Genomic DNA, 20431 nt, shown 5'->3' with positions numbered 1-20431 from the left:
CTTCGCGCTGGTGAGCCTCAGTGAGGCATCTCATGGATGCTATCTTCTAGCCCTCCGCGATGAGGGCGAGGCGGCGTGCCTCCAGAGTCTCGGCGTCGGCGTCGGCCGGGATGGGGACGGACAAGTCATGCAGCACCGGTTGTAGGGCGTCGTGGGTGTTCTCGCCCGAGACGGCGCCGTGGGTGATGACCAGCACCTCAGTGACAGCGCTGCTGCCACTGTCGGCTCGAGGGAGAGGGTCGTCGATGATCACCACGTCGGTGGGGAAGGCGTCAAGCGATGCCGTGTCGGAGTCGACAAGCATCGGGTCGGTGGAGCCGACCGACTCCAAGTCCACAGCAAGCTCGCTGGAGACGTGAAGCTGGTCGAGGAGGCTGACGGGGCGGCTCTCGGGGTAGTCTGTGCCTGCGTCGGATGCGGGCTCGTCGGAGATGCGAGTCTCGCCAAGAAGGTCGGCGAGGCAGCTCGCCGCGCAGGCGTCCTCGACGCCTTGCAGCGCGTCAGGGCAAGCGCCATCGGGCGTAGCGGGCTGGCTACGCTCGCGGGGGAGGAAAGGGGTTCCCGTCCAGAACAGGTCTCCGGACGACGGTGCACCTGGCCCCACGGTGGGCGCCAAATGTCGGGTGGTAGGTGCGACATATGCCAACGGGTGGCTTATCATTGTGGAAGCCAATAAGACATCGCCGGTGCCTGGAAACGGGATAAGGCGAAGACATGCACGCTGGCGAATCTTACCCAGGTTCGGGGCTCTCCATAGAGATAACACCCCTAGTCATGCTCTGCGGGGTCTCCGCATGATCACTAGATCAACACAAGTAGCTACAAGTGCTCCTTGAGCTGTATGGCTAGGGGAAGAAGAAGGGCAAGGCTAGCTCTCCTTTTCTCTCTATGTGGTGTGTAAAACTCTATGAGATCAACCCTTTGCATGGGTGTCCCGGGGGATTTATGTAGGCCTACCCCCCAGGGGTACAATGGTAATCCGGCTGGGTGCGGGTCCTAGCCATCAGTGTCTGTGCTCGCCGGCTTCTCCGCCGGCCGTTGGGGCCCGCCGACTGGTGGGTCCCGCCGGCTGTCGGCCTCTTGGCCGACAGGCTGGCCCCACCGCCTGGGGGCCTTGTCGGCGGCTGGTTACTGTTGCCTCACCCCTGATGACGAGGGCTTTGTCGAGGTAAGCGTGGTTACAGTGCCGCCGCCTAGCGGACTCTAACTGTAGCCTCACCTCGTCTTGTCTCCTTAATGATGCACATGTTTCGAGGGAGGGAGGTAGCCGGCTATTGGGAGCCGGCTACGCCTCAGGCCGACTAGGGGAGGCCGGGCCGCCCTCGAGCGTCTCTCTGGCTGAAGGGGCCCGCCGCCCGCGGGCCGTACTGGCGCCTGTCGTGGGTGACGTCGTGGTCAACATGGCTACAGTGCCGCGCCGGACGGGGGATGGGTGACCCGTACGGCGCCCTGTGGCCATGCATGTTCCGGGATTCGGGGGTGGTAGGCTGTACTGCGGCCACGCCCCGTCTTATCACCGTTATGTGGGTGCAGCCCTGGTGGGTGCAGTCTTGGCCGGCGTCTGGGAGTCGGCCTTCTTCATGGCCGGCTTCTGGGAGTCGGTCCTCTTGGGGCCGGCTTCCTGGAGTCGGCCATCTCGTAGCTTTCTTCGGGAAGGTTTTTGAGGCCGGGTCGCCTTCTGGTAGTCGGCCTTGGGGATAGCCGGCCAGAGGAAGGCGGCCCCGTGCTCTGGGTGCTTGAAGGCTCGATTGGCCTGATAATTTTTCGAAGAGCCATGGGGAGTCGGTTAGGCTACCCGTGGCCATTTACTCCGACAATTTTATAATTTTTGGAGTTAGGGATGTATTGTTACTCTTGCATTCTTTACAGACTGTACTGTTTTGGCAGATTGTTGTGACGGTTGCATTGCTTGCATATGTTTGCCCGTTTAATGATTCTATTTGCGGAAGCTTTTGAGATTTAGGAAAACTATGATATGAGAAGAATTAAGGAGACACAAAAGATCAAGCTTGGGGATGCCCAAGGCACCCCAAGATAATATTGCAAGAAGTCTCAAGCATCTAAGCTTGGGGATGTCCCGGTAGGCATCCCACATTTCTTCTTCAAACAATTATCGGTTAGTATCGGTTGAGCCTAAGTTTTTGCTTCTTCACATGATGTGTGATATCCTTGGATTGTCATTTTATTCTGTTTTGCTTGTTGTTTTAATAAAATACTTAGATCTGAAATTTTTAAATAAAAGAGAGTCCTCAATTAGCTACCCCTTTACTCAACTACTCGCATGATCTGCACTCATATCTTTTTGGAGTAGCTTGTCATTTACTCTTGTGCTTCACTTATATCCTATGAGTAAATTGTTGAATAAATTGAATGTCATGAAGTTGAAATCATATCATGCCTAGTGATAACTTCACATTCAGTTTAGAAAATGAAACCTTTTGAGGCTTGACAATCACTATTTTGGTCATAGAAGCAATTCACGAATAATTAGTATAAGTAAGAGAACTTTCACATGCAAATACACTATCCTGAAAATCTTTTGTGATTGTGAGCCCCCATCAAAATATTATATGCCAAAATTGTTGATGATGGACAAGGAAGACAACGTAATGATTTATATTTGTTCATATTCACATAGAAGTTATATTGTCATAGATCCTTCAACATGTGGTGCTTGCCCCCATCTTTGCTAGCCAAAAATTCCGCACCAAGTAGAGATACTACCTGTGCATCCAAAAACCATTAAACTCAAATCTTATTTTCAAGAGTCCACCATACCTACCTAAGGATTGAATAAGATTCTTCAAGTAAGTTGTCATCGGTGCAATAAGTCAACAAAAATTGCTTCTAAAAGTGTTAGATCATTTAGTGTAAGAGAAAATTGAGCATTGTACAAACTTATGATGGCAAAGCAATAAAAGCGACGGACTGCATAATAAAGATTGCTACCATAAGGGGCAATATAACGTGACGTTCTTTTGCACTGAGGGATTGAGCATACAAACAAATAAGCGCATGTCAACCTCTGCCTCCCTCTGCGAAGGGTCTATCTTTTACTATTTAGTATTTACTTTTATGCAAAGAGTCAAAGTTATTCTCTCTACTCCTTTTTTATTTTTTCTCTTTTCGCAAGCATCATGTGGTGAGGAAAGATCTAAGCACATATGTCCAATTGAATATGGGTAGCATGAGTTATTATTGTTGACATCACCCTTGAGGTGAATATGTTGGGAGGCAAAACAATAAGCCCCTATCTTTCTATGTGTCCGGTTGAAATATTTTGCTCATGTGTACGCGGTGAGTGTTAGAAATCATAGAAGCCTATATAATGGTTGAGTATGTGGAGATCTTACTTAAACTCTGTTGAATAAGTTGAATTACAATTGCTTGGTGACTAAGAACATAGGTTGTTGAGTTTCAAGAGAGTTCATTGTTTGAACCTTAACATGTGAATTGGTTGCCACTATAACATGACAAGTTTTATAAGAAAGAATTGATGTTATGATGCTAGAAAAAGTGATTGAAATTGTCAATGATCAAACTTGTGCACTTTGCTAGCATTCACACTTCATAAATTATTTCTTCTATCATTTACCTACTCGAGGACGAGTAGGAATTAAGCTTGGGGATGCTGATACGTCTCCAACGTATCTATAATTTATGAAGTATTCATGATGTTTTATTATCATCCTTGGATGTTTTACAATCATTTTATAGCAACTTTATATAATTTTTTGGGACTAACCTATTGATCCAGTGCCCAGTGCCAGTTGCTGTTTTTTCTGCTTGTTTTTTACATCGCAGAAAATCAATATCAAATGGAGTCCAAACACCGCGAAACTTTTTTGTGGATTTTTTATGTACCAGAAGGAACCCAATGGGCCAGAGCAGCACCTGGGGGTGCCCCGAGGGGGCACAACCCACCAGGGCGCGCCAGGCCCACCTGGCGCGCCCAGGTGGGCTGTGTCCACCTCGGTGGCCTCCCGTACCCCTTCTTTGCACTATAAATTCCCAAATATTCCGAAACCCCTCGGGGTTAACCTAGATCAGAAGTTCCGCCGCCGCAGGTCTCCGTAGCCACCGAAAACCAATCTAGACCCGTTCCGGCACCCTGCCGGAGGGGGGGAATCATCTCCGGTGGCCATCTTCATCATCCCGGCGGCCACCACGATGAGGAGGGAGTAGTCCACCCTCGGGGCTGAGGGTTTGTACCAGTAGCTATGTGTTTTATCTCTGTCTCTCATGATCTATATCATGGGCTTTGTTAATATAGTCGGATCATATGATGTTTCTACCCTCTATACTCTTGTTATGATGAATTGAATCTTTACCCTTTGAAGTTTTGTCTTGTCGGATTGAATATTCAGAGATGAGAGCACATGATATATGTCTTGCGGTATGAATACTTGAGGTGACAATCGGGGTATCTTATTGATTCACTTGATATATGTTATGGCATTCAACTCGCGGATTCCCGCGGTGATATTGGGGTAATCTATGCATAGGGGTTGATGCACGTTTTTATTATCTTTTCTCCGACGGAAACTTTGGGGTCTGTTTTTAGTTCTTTGTGTGGATCGAGTATTATGAATATGAACTTGCTTTGGTGTTATCTTAGTACGGACTCTAGGATAGATCGAACAAAAAAATAGCTTTGTGTTATTTTAGTACGGACTCTTGAATAGATCGAACGGAAAGAATATCTTTGAGGTGGTTTAGTACCCTACAAACAATTCCCATCTTTTGTTCTCCGCTAATAGGAACTCGGGAGTGATTCTTTGTTACACTTTGAGGGATAATCATATGATCCAACTATATTAGCACTGTTGAGAGATTGGGCTAGCGAAAGTACGGACCCTAGGCCTTGTTTTCAAGCATTGCAATACCGTTTTTGTGCCCGTTTACTATTTGTTACCTTGCTGTTTTTATTTATTCAGATTATAAAAATATATTTCTATCATCCATATTACACTTTTATTACCATCTCTTCGCTGAACCAGTGCACCTATACAATTTGCCATTGTATTGGGTGTGTTGGGGACACAAGAGATTTCTTGCATTTGGTTGCAGGGTCGTTTGAGAGAGACCATCTTCATCCTACACCTCTCACGGATTGATAAACCTTAGGCCATCCACTTGAGGGAAAATTGCTACTGTCCTACAAAACTCTGCGCTTGGAGGCCCAACACGTGTCTACAAGAATAAAGTTGCGTAGTAGACATGAGTCATGATCCACCTCAGCCCTGTCGAACCATCGTGATGAACTGGTTAACCCGGTTTGTGCACGTGCCCCTAGGTGTGGTGACAACCTTAAAGACTTCCTGTCTGTCATCGACAAGGTTAAGCCGGCTCCGGTAGGGGAGCGGCGACAACGCGCGTCGGCGACTTGTTCTGGCGGCAATAGTCATCATTCGATGGTCTTAGAATCTTAATGTAATTTTTATTATGTTTGAGATGATTTGTACTTCCTGTAGAAAGGTATTGGATGCAACTCAATTGTATTCATCGGAGTCGTTACAATACATACAGGAGATGTCCTGCGTGACAAGACAACTAATCCTACCAAATCTCTAGTAGTGACAAGCCAACTAACCTACCAAATCTCTAGTAGTTAGACTATACAAGGCTAGAGATAAGAGGGGGATCAATTGGAGATATACACAAATATTTCACGTCCAACACCGCCCCCCTCCTTGTCGAAGCGTCGGCGTCGGTGATGTAAAGACTAGAACGGAACTCCTGAAATGCAGCAGTTGGCAACCCTTTGGTCAAAATGCTAGCAAACTGTTGAGTGGTCGGTACGTGAAGTACATGGAGCTCACCCAATTGTACCTTCTCATGCACGAAGCAAACATCCAGCTCAATGTGTTTGGTGCGCTTATGCTACACCGGATTAGTGGCGAGATAGGTGGTCGAAACATTGTCACAGAAAACCACTGTAGCCTTAGGAGGTGTCGTCCATGGTTGTGGCGGCGATCGCGTGCGGGAGGGAGGTAGTACGGCGGTAGCGCGCAGGAAGCTTCGGCGTGGTGGTTGGGCGACTGTGCGTAGCGATTTGGTTTTTGCAAACTTGCAGCACTAGGGGCTGCTTGGGCCACCTCAAAAGGGGACCACAAAAAATACAGATAGGGCAGGGCAGCTGTTGGAGCAATGTTTTCGTGTCCAAATGCTAAAAAAGGGGTTGTTTGGATGTGCACTTTTAAGAAATTGAACCGGCATAATATCTTGAAATTGATAAAGTCATCATACACGTCTTCGTAGTCGATGAGATGTCTCCTCATCATACAGAATAAATCCAGAATAATACGAGGACCAGAATAATGCAAGGACCAGAATAATGCTAGTCACCATACACGAACATCACAATAAAACCTTAAACAAATCCAGAATAATGCGAGGACCAGTGCCAACTTCACAACTTAACTTTTTTTTACTTATATGTGATTGTGTACTGCTGTTATATTTTTTTTGCGTAGTAATATGTGTCTCATTAATAAGATAAAGATTCACTTACAGGCCACGTAAACATCGACATTACAGACTGAAAGATAGGATAATCTTATGAAAAAAACATCGTTTGTCCCTCTCCACTAAGAAAAAGGAGACATATCACCTCTTCACTCTGAGCTCGACGCGGCTCCATCGTTAATCAACAACTTTACGGACCTCCAAAGTAGTTTGCCTGAAACAAAACCATTGTCGTTGAAAGAATCAGACCGGGGCAACGTGTCCCCGGAGACGCCATCGAACTTCAGAACTGACACCCCCGCACGACTACGAGCCGGAGGAGAAAACCAGAACTGTCAGCCTCCAACCCCAAACCCAACACAAGATGCACCATCTTCCAGCTGTCACGTAGACAACCGTCTGCGCGTACTCCTGGATGACAAAATCTCCTTGCTCCACCATGACGTCGGAGAAAACGCCGCAGCAACGGGGACAGAGAAGAAGGAGAGACACACCTATGGAGTCGCCGCCGCCGCCTCGCCGACACCATCCATGAACCCTAACGCTGCCGATCTGAAGCATCAGCAAACACACGATGCCATCAACTCCAAGACGCCGCCGTGAAGGGCACCGCCGGTGTGAGGGTGAAGTTGAAGCAGATCTCGCTCTCACCACTCCAACAACGCGCCACGACCTACAAATCCAAACCCTAACGACAAAGCGGAAGAACGGGGTCCCTCCTCCCTCCTGCCACCGAAGCAGCAGCCGGAGGGAGAGGGGGGCAGCGCTCTCGCCGGTGAAGATCGGTGGAAGGAGATCCCTTCCCTAGTCGTCTGGCTCGTGGCGGCGGTCAGGGTAGGAAAACGTGGTTTTCTCTGCTGCGTGCAATTTGATACGTACCTTACTGCTGTTATTATATTTTATTATCAATAGATCAGAAGTTTTTGGAAAAAATATACGTATTATTGAAAATATATTTTGAATACGACTCTAATAATAATACTCCCAACTGATGAATCCGAACCGGATGTCCTCTCCTGGACGATCCCGTTGGCAGGCGCATCCTGATAAACTTGCTTGACCGTCTCCTCTTCTTCTCTTCACCGAACACACCCTAAACCTCCTCGCAAAAAGGAAGCAGCTTTCGACTTCCGCCCCCAAATTCGCTCGATCGGAAGCGACCCCGTAGAGAGCAGCAATGGCGGGGCTGTCCCTGCGGTGCGGCGACTGCGGCGTGCAGCTGAGGAGCGTGGAGGAGGCGCAGGCGCACGCCGAGGCCACCTCCCACACCAACTTCGCCGAGTCCACCGAGGCCGTCCTCAACCTCGTCTGCGCCGACTGCGGCAAGCCATGCCGCTCCCAGACCGTAAGATCTCGCCTCCCCATCTCCGCCCCCCGACGGAACCCGGCCGGATTTGGCGGTTTCGTTGATCCTGCGTGCTAGATTTACATCTCCGTCGGTGCCTGATCCGGTTCCGCCTGTCGATTCGGTGTGTGTAGGAGGTGGACCTGCACAAGAAGCGCACGGGCCACGCCGAGTTCACGGACAAGACCATGGAGGCGGCCAAGCCCATCGATCTCGAGGCGCCGCCGAAGCCGGCCTCGGAGGCCATGGATGTGGACGCGTCGGGGAGTGCGGAGCCGCAAGGTGCGGTTTCCAATCTGAGATAAGCAAAGGGTTTCGTTCATCTGTGACAGATTTCGAGTGTTGACGGTGTGTTTTGATTCTGGCAGAGTTGGTGTCCCCAGAGGTGAACAAGGAGATGCTTGGGGAACTCGAATCGATGGGCTTTTCGACTGCGCGTGCCACTAGGGCACTTCACTTCTCCGGTATGTATATAGCTATAGCCGCCGACTCCTTTGACTGTCATGTTATCGGTCGATGATGCCACTGCACATAACATTGCCTATGATAATAAGATCATTTTACTGTGGCCTTTGTCAGAATATCTCAAACATAACATTGCCTGCGATTTATTGAGAGCCATATCTTAATTTACTTCATATTCATCGAATAAAGAATAAACTTACTCAAAGTGCTGTGTCACGCTAGGATATACTATTGGTTCTGAATGGCATAAAATATCAGATTACTTAGCCAAGGAAAACCATGTAAATGAAAGAAAATATTGATAGTTTAATTATTGGATAACATACAAATGTGAACAGGGGTGATAATACTGAATAACCAACTATATCAAATTACAATCTCTTTTTATTAAACTATATAAATTTCTTAAAGATGACAGTGGCGTCAAATAACTAAATTACCTGAATGGACTAGCATAAAGTGTATAGAAATATTCTTTTACCATCTCCACTCTCCAGTCATATTTTATAGGTCCTTTTTTGATATTATCTCATGCAGCTGCAAATTAATACATAATGTTGTTCATAATTTTCCTGAACCCGTGTACTTTTACATAGGTAATAGCACCATTGAAGGCGCCATTAATTGGCTCTCTGAGCATCAGGAGGATCCGGATATTGATGAAATGCCTATGGTATGAAGTTTTTATTTTATTCTTCATTGTTTGTTAGAGTAGAGATTTGCTCATTTTGATTTCTGATGGTGCTTGGTCCCATATTTGCCAATAAGTATTATTTTGGTAGTCTTTTCATCACAGTTATATTTTAATTAATTGCAGTTAGTAGCAACTTTATTCTTTGATATGTTATCCATGCTTCTTCCAGAAGCAATGGTTAATTCATATGAATGTATGAGGGTGGTGTACTTTTCCCAAATGACATGGTTTCACCACTTTGGAATTCCATGGTTCAAGAAGTGTCTACACAATATAAGCATGCAACATTTAAGGGATTTTGTACAAAAAGCTTTAATTGGATGTGCTCACTTTATGGTGAAATGCTACTTTGAAGTAAACATTATCAGCTTAAACTATAGCTGATGCTGAATTCAACTGCCAAAGCTCCTCCACTTATTGCTGCTTCCATGTGTGCCCAACTGCCCATGCACAAGGACCAACTTGCTTGCTTGACTTAGTTTTGTCTACTGAGCATCTATTAACAGTGTTCAATGGGGCTGAATAGATGTTACTGACACTTTTGGCTAGAACAATATTTCTCTCCAGCGCATATCATCTGCAGGTTTCTTATTTAAGTTATCTTATTTCACCTCTCAGGTGCCGGCCAACACCGTGGCTAACAAGCCCTCTCTAACCGAGGAAGAGAAGAAGATTAAGGCACAGGAGCTGAGGTGCTTTTATAAACCATTCATGAATCATGGGCTGGTGGTTAAATAATTCTCTTTAGAAGTAGCAGATATTTGTCTGTTTGTAGGGCTATTTTTCGTTGTACTGAATCAATTCGTTGACATTTGGATACTTATTATGTTCTTTATTTTCTACCTTTAACTTTAATAAGTAACTATAATACACAACATAAATATGGTGCATTTATACTTTTGTGAACATGCAGTGCCCTAAGCATGCGCTTTGGGGAATGATAGCTTTAGTAGAAAAAAATTGCAGTTTTTACAGCACTGCTTTTGAAAGGTACCATTTCTCCATAATTGTGCAGAAATCTTAGAGCTTGGAATTCAGAATAAAGGGCATAGTAACATATAGTAGCCATAGGTTATGGACGATAAATTTCAGAGATAAAGAGCACTTGTCTTGAACTCAGTATGTATCTTTTTGTGGAATAATATTTTCTTCCAAGACACCTCGTACTGAGAGTATCCATCCCTCTTGTAGGGAGCGTGCTCGTAAAAAGAAAGAAGAAGAAGAAAAAAGGATGGAGAGAGAAAGGGAAAAGGTATGTCAACTTTCATTTGCCCCTGTAAAAACGTCTTTTTTTACTTTCTTGATTTGTAATATATGCCTACTTATGTAGTTTAAATGTATATAAATTTGTTAATCAGAATAAACAGAGAACGACATCAGCATAACCTGTAACATATATCTCCATCTGGCTTCTTCTGGACAGATGATCATTTTTTTACTCCATTTTATAATTGTTCAATCATGCGTCTTGGACCATACAATCCAAATTGGAAGAATATTTGCTGAACAAATATGTTTACGATAGCCCTTTATGTTAATATTTCAGTACAAAAGCTTACTATGGTTTTCATTTTATATTTTATTTAACCTCTAGTCTCAAATTTGTCCGCTGATGTGTATTTGCAAGTGGAAGGAGTTTATTTTATTTTCTTGTTCATCTTCTGAATATGTTATTATGTATATCTCCAACAGATTGTTTGTTGGAGGTTTTTAGGGTAAACACATTTTCCTTTTTTCATGTTAGTCTTTACTCTGCAGTACTATCAGCAAGACAATGTTTACAAACTATACTACATTGTTTATGTGAGGTACCAAACACAAAATTTTATCCATGTTATCTCAATGCTAGTTTATGTTTCATGTGATAACATCTCATCATTTACAAGTTACACTTTGGCTCAACATTAGAAAGTAATGGCCTTAGCATACTATTTCTTAGCATTATATCTAGTATACATTTTTTAAGTTTTTATTATTATTTTGCCTCACGGATTAGGCTTTTTTATAGGAGCGCATAAGGATTGGTAAGGAGCTTCTTGAAGCCAAAAAAATGGAGGAGTTAAATGAAAGGAAACGGTTGGTTCTTTATTTTAGTTTATTATTATTTATTTTACTAGACATATGCTGGTAATATCAAGTTTTGCTTAATTTTTCCTTGCCATCGGCAGCATCATAGAATTGAGAAGGCTTGAGAAAGAGGAGGAGAAGAGAGCCAGAGAAAAGATTCGCCAGAAACTTGAAGAGGACAAGGTTTCTTATTCATCCATCTCAATTTCAGGAATATTCATATGCTGCTAGTTTGGTTTCAGTTACTAGTATAAATTTACCTTTTGTATAGGAAAGGAATGATCTACTTTGATTTAACCTGGAGATATTCAACTGAATGCAATTTTATTTGGTTGCTAACTAGCTGTAGTCATTAAGCCTCAAACAGTTTCTCATATTATTATTCTCAGGCTGAACGTAGAAGAAAACTTGGATTGCCGGCAGAAGCCCCAGCTGCATCCAAGCCAAGTGCGCCACCGCCTGTTGAAGAGAAGAAGGTACCGTTTTTTAATCCGATTGACCTTGCCATTGTAACCTGTTGATCCAGATTTTGTGCACCTCTGTCAATTTAAACACGACATTACACTGTTTTGATCACCTAAGTTGCCTTCCCAAAAATCTAACATGTGAGATGGACAAGATTTTCTTGTACTTTTGAACCTCTCACTTCTCAGAACAAATAGAGGACTCCTCTTCCATGTGAATCCTACATTGTTTTCTGGTTGGGCAGCCTGTGATGGGCCCTCTAGAACCGTCTGAAGAGGCCAGAGTTCATTTTACCTTCAATAAGATATGTTTAATATTGGTTAATTCTTTAACTGTGGCCTTAAATTTTGCAGAGTGCATTTTTACCTGTCAGACCAGCCACAAAGGCAGAGCGGATGAGGGATTGCTTGCGAAATATCAAGCAGCAGAACAAGGTATGAACCGTAATTTTCCCATGGAAGTCACGGCATTGTCCATTAATTTGATGTGAACTATGGATCACCATATGGGAGCAGTTTGACACATACACATATAATGGCAGTTGTAACGAACATAGACATTAGTTTATGAGGTTGAGGGACCTAAGTTAAGAGTGGCAAGCTGCAGGTTTTGAAGGTCTCTAATTTCTTGTTTCTTTATGTATGTTCCCTCTGACCAAATCAAGAAGTTACTCTGACCAAATCAAGAAGTTAGATTTGTGCCATCATTTACCTAGAATAGAAGAGTTTGTGCTCCTGCTATCTTCCTAGAAGTAGCAATCATAGAAGAAAAGTAACGTGCATAATAACCCAAATATCCATTTCTTAACCCACGCTCATCTGCACCCGGTGAAAAGAAAATTGTGGTGAAAATAGGCTCAGCACAGTTGGGATCTCCTGATATTCATTGCTTTGTGTCCAGTTTCTCTTTGATGCCTGGTATGACTTGTGCAGGGTCATATTTGTCTCGAGTGTATTTGCGTACTACCGGGACTATATGATATTTCTTAATATAAACCTTATATTTGTCTTGAGTGTATTCACAAACCTTAATATAAACTGTACTAGTTATATGATGCTGATTTTTACATAACTTACATATAAAATAAGTCTGGATATTATAATCAATTTGATCATACTTACCTACACGGGACTAATGTTGTGACAGGAGGAGGATGCTAAAGTAAAGAGGGCTTTTCAGACACTCCTCACCTACATCGGAAACGTGGTTAAAAATCCCGACGAGGAGAAATTCAGAAAGATCAGACTTACTAATGCTACATTCCAGGTGAATTCCCTTCTCCCTGGATTGGTAAAAACGACGCCCAAACCTGCCGAATAACCTGAGACTGATGGTATGTCTTCTGTTCCTTGCAGGAGAGAGTTGGCAGCCTTGGAGGCATAGAGTTTCTCGAGCTGTGCGGGTTTGAGAAACCGGAAGGCGAGGAGATCTTGTTTCTGGCAAGGGACAAGGTTGACAAGGCCGTCCTGAATGTCGCTGGAGCCGAGCTCAACTCTGCCATCACCAACCCTTTCTTTGGAGTCCTCTGAATCGGGAAATCCCCGTTGTATCCCCTCCTGGAAATCCGTAGTCTGAATCGGGAATGTGGCGATCAATTGTCGAATTAAACTGTAAAATAGTGCAATCTTGCTTATGAGGAATATCAGACAACACGGGGAAATTTTTACACAGGGTAACTGGTCCTATCCAAAGATCTTTCCAAAAGTCTAGGCTTCCTCTTTTTTAGTTTAACTTTACTGCCAGCAAAATAGAAGTCCTTTGCCTTGTGTAAAGACCTCCAACGTGGGGATCAGCTATATCCAGCAAAATAAAAGTAGCCTACTTATATATCACAAGAAACAAATTTCTGCTGCTTCTTCCAAGAAAAAAAAATCCGGCTTTTCAAACAGGCCGGTCAGTACGGCCCAAAACGATTTCCACGGCCCACACGCCTTGACCTCACAACAGAGACAAACGGATTTGTCTAAGAAAAACATAAACAACGGATTACCGGAAGTGTAGCATGCCCTGCATGAAGCTACTTGACGACTCAAAAATAACGACCCCTCATCAGAGAAAAAAAAGACTGAAAAGTTAACGCAAGCTAGCATCTACACTTCAAAAAAAGCGTCTACATGCTACCGGATGCCTTTTGATAGATGAAAGTCGCCTGCAACTGCATCTGTGGACGACCGGCCTAGGGAAATAAAGTGACTTTGAGAGGTAAATAAAGATCTCTGAAGCCTGCGATTGCTGTGCACGCGGCATGCACCACCGGACCCGGCCGGAGCAAGTAGAAAAGAATGGCCATTTTGGCGAGCGCCGCTGCAAAATCAAAACCAATTCTGCATTTTGCTTTTTTAGTCTGTAGGAACAATGCCGCGAGCATCTGTCCAGGTTGGTCTGAATTTTCTTTCTGTCCCGTCCCGTCAAGTGCAGGCGTCTATCTAGCTCAAGAAATTGACAGACAGACAGACAGCATGGAATTCAGATTGTGCGGATTCAGCGCTGTGGGATTGATGGGCATCTAATTCCAGAGGCTCGGGCTCCGGTAGCGGCAACAGCGCGCGCTTTCCTCAAAGCGTAGTGTTGGGACACTCGCAGAGGACGCACTAGAGGCTCAGGCTCCGGTAGCGACTGCTTTTGGAAAGCAACGTCTGATGTATGGGATATGCTTTGCCCTGACTTGGAGATAGAGACGGATGGATGCACCGAAATTTCCGCGGAATCTCCTCTGCTTTTGGACGCACTACACTACAATGTTTGAAATACATGTATGATGTATCTCTTGCTGGCTGCACATGCCGGTAGTTCCTGTTCCTACTTCCTACTATGAGACAAGTGCTTGTCTCCTCTCGCCTCTTCCATGCATGCATGCAATGCAATGCAGCCCATATGTCTAGTGTCACACGTACGTACTCCTCACGCTTTGTCTGATCCATGTGGTGACTTGTGCACGGGAGAATCGCTGTGGTGTGGTGGCATATGCCAGCAGTGGCCTGCAAGCACCCTAGCTGTTTGAGCTGGGTACGTACGTCAACTGGCCGGTATGGTGGTCGTCGTCTGAATCATGAGACACATCATCGACCGAGTGCTTGTTTATAGAGCCCATCGGTGAAAATTGAAAACCCGGTATGAGTAAGAACATCTATAGCCGGATTTTGCAAATCCGGCCCCTCAAATGCCGCAGACGCGCCCGAACGCACCCGCGGACACTGAGCGGGCAATCTTTAAATGTTGTCGTCCACATTCGTGTATCTCATATCCGGTCTCTCATATCCATACTAATGCAACATACATAAGGAGGTAGATCATCACGCAAACATAGAATCAAACAGGGCAATGCACATTCCGATCACCAGAAGATCACCGACGGATGTCCAAAAGATCGCCAAGGTTCACATAATTCACATAAACAACGGACAAATTCAAACTACATACTAAAAACTAGAAACTGAAGACAGAGACGATGGGGATTCACCACATCCTCGCCGGCCCTTTGCCCTTCTGGTCACTGGCGCAGCTGTAGGCGTCGACGGCTGGTGGCGGATTGTCCGAGTCGTCAGAGGAGTAGGTGTCCGAGTTGTCGGAGCCAGTTGGAGAGGATGACGAGCCCTTTTAGTCGCCGGACCTCCCTGTCCTGTTGCTGCTTTAGCTTCGCGAGCCAAGCCGCCTCTGCCACTGCCTTCGCCACCTCACGCTCGGAATGCTCAATGGCAATCCGGAGCGCCTTGCGTTCTTCCGGCGGAGCCGCCGCGCGTCTGTCTCCGCGGTTGTAAGCGACCAACGGTAGACCCATTCGAGGAGCCGCGCGTCCTCGTCGGGCTCCGCCTGCATCCCACGGCGGCGGCGCACGGATTGCTTCGCGTCATTCCTCTCCCTTTCCCGCTGCCGCTCGCCGCGAGCGGCGCGCACCTCTGATTCTGGCGCTGCCCCCGGTCTCCACCTTGGACCGCTCCAAAGGTGATGCGGAGGGCAAGCTCATAGTCAGGATCCAGCTCGGAGTCAGAGTGGCTGCAGGAGCTCGACATTGCGCCGGATTCGATCAAAATCGCTGCGGGGAGAGGAGAGGACGGAGCGAGAGAGGAGAGTGAGTGAGCTGGGGTTTCGGAGCGATGAGCCGGATGAGGTTTTTTGTGGGACATCAGTGGGATCAGTGGTGGGCCGGCCTTGTCAGATGGACGACGTTCCCGAGCCACCCCATGTTCGTCCTATATTTGGACTGGATATGTGAGGTGCCAGTCAGCCCGGACATTTGAGACTAGTCCTGGCCATCTCAGGCCCGGCCCTGTCGGCCCACCCAGGCCCGGCCCTAAAATCCAGGGCCTAGGCCCGATGGGCTTGCCTGTGGGCCGGGCTTGGGCCTGAGTTTTGAGCCCACCAGCAGGGCCTGGACGGGCTTGGGCTTAGCATATTAGCATTTTAAGGAAGAGGCCCGGCCCATGGCCCTAAGCTCTAAGGGCTTTTCAGGGCTTTTTACCAGATGGGCCGGGCTTGGGCTTGAAAAGTAGGCCCGATGGTAGGGCCTGGGAGGGCCTGGGCCTCAGTTTTTTGTCGTGGGCTTTTTTAGGCCCCGCCCATGGCCAGATATTTTGAGACCTATTTGAGAGGACTGACTGGGTCAAAAAACATGACCGATCGGCCCGCTCGGAGGTATGAGACGGGTTTAAGGCGCGCGATGTAGATGGTCTAATTCGTTCGTCGATCCATCGTGCATCCATCTGCTGCTAGCTGGTCAGGCGGTGAGTACACCTGTTAATTCCTAGCCATCTCCCTGATGCTGGTGGGAGTCTGCCCGTAGTTGGGAGCACCGACAGAACACCGTGTATCGGTGTATGCCATTGCCACACGACACTTCACTATGTACTTCACAAGCGAAGCAGCGGACGAACCACCTTGGAGGATTAAGCCTGCATCAACCTCTTTTTTCTTTTTCTTTTTGAAACGGAAGGCTGCATCAGCTCAATTTTTCCAATTTTTCGATCCGCCTGGACTGCGCTGCGTCCAACGACGAGTCCACCGTTCGTCCATAGCCTGCTCGCTTTGCGTTTGTCTCTTCCGGTCGCATAGAATCTCTAGGGAGCGGGAGCCATGAGACGAAATGTATAGATTATTTATGGTGGTACAACAGCAGTTGGCATGCATGCATGCAGCTCTCCTCCATCGTGTGCCCACCTCTCTTCCATCGGGGCAAGAGAAGGCTTGCCCACACTAGTGTGATTTCTTCCTTTCTTGTGGATTTGGCTGCGCGCCACATCGATGGCGCGTGCCGCCAAATCGTGGGTCCGAATCATGCGACTTTTTCTCCTGTTGCATGTCACCGCTTAATCTAGTAAATCTTGGATACGCTGACTGACAGTCACGTCTTAATCTATGTATATGCTCACTTCCTTCTATGCATAGTTGCATACATGTCTTTACGTACCTATCTAGTGGTTAGTTACTTTAGTTACAAATTTAGAATTACTAGCATATGTTCGGACCCGCTCATAATAATGGCACTGTTTGGTAAAGTTGGTGAGAGCACCGGGGTTGGGATTGAGGGGGTAGTATCATCACAGGATCCTTTCCGTCTAAAAAGACGCGCACTGCGGAAGAGTAACTAACTGTTTTATAAAACTATTCATGGTGAGAGAAACATCATACATATTTAGACAAAATAGATGATATGACAAGTAATAAATGAAGAAAGAGAGACATGTGGTAACATAACTATTTACTACTAGTATGAGTAACATCACACATATCAAGGCAAGATGAGTCTATAGTCTAATAAATGCAGTGTTGCATGTTACTACACATATGTTACTCTCCACTATAGAGGTAGTAACATAGAGTAGTAACAGGGCCGGTCCTGAGATTATAGGGGCCCGGGGCGAAACTCAAACTGGGGGCCCTTAATATAAACATTATATCAACAATAATTAAAAAATGTATTTATATAATGTTGCCAATAAACACTCGGTATCGGTGTCAGTACGATCTCGAGAGTAGCCTAGAATACATATATATAATGGCCCAGAAGTAGACATAGGTGTGTGTGTCTTAGAAAGGCTAAACCATGTTTAATGGTAGGTTGTGTTACAAACTATAGGAGTATATTATAGTCCTAAAAGAAATTTGCATCAAAATGTAATGTAGTTTTTGGACTAACTAATGGTAATATTGTTGTTCTAAATAGCAGTATCCTAGAAATTAAGGTAGATGAGATATGTATATGAATAACATGAAAATAGTTCTTTCGTATATTCAAAAATCTACAACCATCTTTCGGTAGTGCAGATGAACAAATTAATACTAGTTTATTTATCAACAGATAATTACTCAATTTATAACCGCATTGTACAGTTCATCTGGAAACTACTCGCCCAGATCGGTGTCCAGAGATCTTTATTCTTAATCTCTTATTCTCTTTGAGATATACTCCATGAGGAATTCATAATCAAACTGAAGAAACATATTGTTAATAATACATACTTTAGACAACCACTAGTAGAAAAATAGGCTTCCATACGCCCCCATTAGTCCCCAAAATAATCGAACCGCGACAAAAGGGGTCTTTAGTCGCGGTTCGGGAGGAGACCCGCGACCAACTATCTGGGCCCAGCGCGCTCGGTCGACAGCTGGCGGACGGGAGGGGCTTTAGTCCCGGTTGGCCTGGCCAACCGGGACTAAAGGTCCCCGAAGGCCTTTAGTCGCGGTTGGCCAGGCCAACCGGGACTAAAGGCCCATCCAGCTGGCGGACGGGAGGGGCTTTAGTCCCGGTTGGCCTGGCCAACCGGGACTAAAGGTCCCCGAAGGCCTTTAGTCGCGGTTGGCCAGGCCAACCGGGACTAAAGGCCCATCCCTATATATAGGACTCAGCTCAATTCACTTCACTCAGCTCACTTCACAATTTTCAGAAGGGGGTGGTGGGTTTGCTTTTGGTTCCTCCTATGCACACAAGGTGTTCGATGAAATGCCCGAGAGCCTGAAACAAACATGATATGAAGTGTCCGAGCCACACTTGAGCTTTCTCATTTATTTTTCCTCCGCGATCGCGGTTAGCAACTTGAACCTTTCATGTGTCATTGATAAAATATGCATGTGTGTAGTTCATTGTTTAATTTGTATTATTTCTAGCTAGTTAGTTTAACAAATGCATGATGGTTAATTATATACTTTATATAATAATAATGCAGATGAATCGGCAATGGATGTATGGTCCCCGACTCTCCGGCGAGTTCACTACGGGTTTGGAAGATTTCCTCGTAGTGGCAAATGCGAACAAGCAGCACGGTTTTATTATCTGTCCATGTGCTGTCTGTAAGAATCAGAAGGGTTACTCCTCCTCAAGAGACGTTCACATGCACCTGCTTCGGCACGGTTTCATGCCAAGCTATAATTGTTGGACCAAGCATGGAGAAAGAGAGGTTAGAATGGAAGAAGATGAAGAAGGGGATGATATCGATGACAACTATCATGATCATTTCGGTGATACTTTCATGGAGGATGATGCTGAAGGTGGGGAAGGGTTAGGTGAAGGTGAAGAAGAGGCACATGATGAGCCCGCTGATGATCTTGGTCGGACCATTGCTGATGCACGGAGACGCTGCGAAACTGACAAGGATAGGGAGAATTTGGATCGCATGTTAGAGGATCACAAAAAGTCGTTGTATCCAGGATGCGATAATAGTCTGAAAAAGCTGGGCTGCACACTGGATTTGCTAAAATGGAAGGCACAGGAAGGTGTAGGTGACTCATCATTTGAAAATTTGCTGAAAATGTTGAAGAATATGTTTCCGAAGAATAACGAGTTGCCCGCCAGTACGTACGAAGCAAAGAAGGTTGTCTGCCCTCTAGGTTTAGAGGTTCTAAAGATACATGCATGCATTAACGACTGCATCCTCTACCGCGGTGAATACGAGAATTTGAATGAATGCCCTGTATGCACTGCATTGCGTTATAAGATCAGAGGCGATGACCCTGGTGACGAGTTGAGGGCGAGAAACCCAGGAAGAGGGTTCCCGCCAAGGTGATGTGGTATGCTCCTATAATACCACGGTTGAAACGTCTGTTCATGAACAAAAAGTATGCCAAGTCGTTGCGATGGCACAAAGAGGACCGTAAGTCCGACGGGGAGTTGAGACACCCCGCTGATGGAACGCAATGGAGAAAGATCGACAGAGTGTTCAAAGATTTTGCAGCTGACGCAAGGAACATAAGATTTGGTCTAAGTACTGATGGCATGAATCCTTTTGGCGAGCAGAGCTCCAGCCATAGCACCTGGCCCGTGACTCTATGCATCTACAACCTTCCTCCTTGGTTGTGCATGAAGCGGAAGTTCATTATGATGCCAGTGCTCATCCAAGGTCCAAAGCAACCCGGGAACGACATCGATGTGTACCTAAGGCCATTAGTTGATGAACTTTTACAGTTGTGGGCCAGACCTGGTGTACGTGTCTGGGATGAGCACAAAGGAGAGGAATTTGACCTACGAGCGTTGCTTTTTGTAACCATCAACGATTGGCCTGCTCTCAGTAACCTTTCGGGACAGACAAATAAGGGATACAATGCATGCACGCACTGCTTACATGAGACTGAAAGTGTACGTTTGGTTAATTGTAAGAAGAACGTGTACCTGGGTCATCGTCGATTTCTTCCCCGAAATCATAACGTAAGAAAGAAAGGCAAGCATTTCAACGGCAAGGCAGATCACCGGCCGAAGCCTGCGGAACGTACTGGTGCTGAGATATTTGATATGGTCAAGGATTTGAAAGTCATCTTTGGAAAGGGTCCTGGCGGACAATCAGTTCCGCGGGGAGTTGACGGGCACGCACCCATGTGGAAGAAGAAATCTATATTTTGGGAGCTAGAATATTGGAAAGTCCTAGATGTCCGCTCTGCAATCGACGTGATGCATGTTACGAAGAATATTTGCGTGAACCTGCTAAGCTTCTTGGGCGTGT

At 45.8% G+C, this 20431-nt stretch overlaps 1 protein-coding gene across 1 annotated transcript; it reads left to right on the top strand.

Moving 5' to 3' along the window:
- Nucleotides 1-7326: 7326 nt before the first annotated feature.
- On the top strand, nt 7327-13208 carry LOC109735795 (uncharacterized). The gene is made up of 12 exons (XM_020294996.4): nt 7327-7813; nt 7948-8095; nt 8182-8277; nt 8875-8951; nt 9591-9664; nt 10164-10224; nt 10981-11048; nt 11141-11222; nt 11429-11515; nt 11858-11938; nt 12651-12770; nt 12860-13208. The coding sequence occupies exons 1-12, from the start codon at nt 7646-7648 to the stop codon at nt 13031-13033; spliced, it is 1236 nt and encodes a 411-aa protein (XP_020150585.1). The 5' UTR covers nt 7327-7645; the 3' UTR covers nt 13034-13208.
- The last annotated feature ends 7223 nt before the right edge of the window (nt 13209-20431 follow it).

This window comes from Aegilops tauschii, chromosome 6 (assembly GCF_002575655.3).
Source record: "Aegilops tauschii subsp. strangulata cultivar AL8/78 chromosome 6, Aet v6.0, whole genome shotgun sequence".
In the NCBI taxonomy this organism is placed as follows: domain Eukaryota; kingdom Viridiplantae; phylum Streptophyta; class Magnoliopsida; order Poales; family Poaceae; genus Aegilops; species Aegilops tauschii.
Note: the sequence above shows the minus strand (reverse complement) of the source record. Positions and strands in the feature narration are given on the sequence as shown.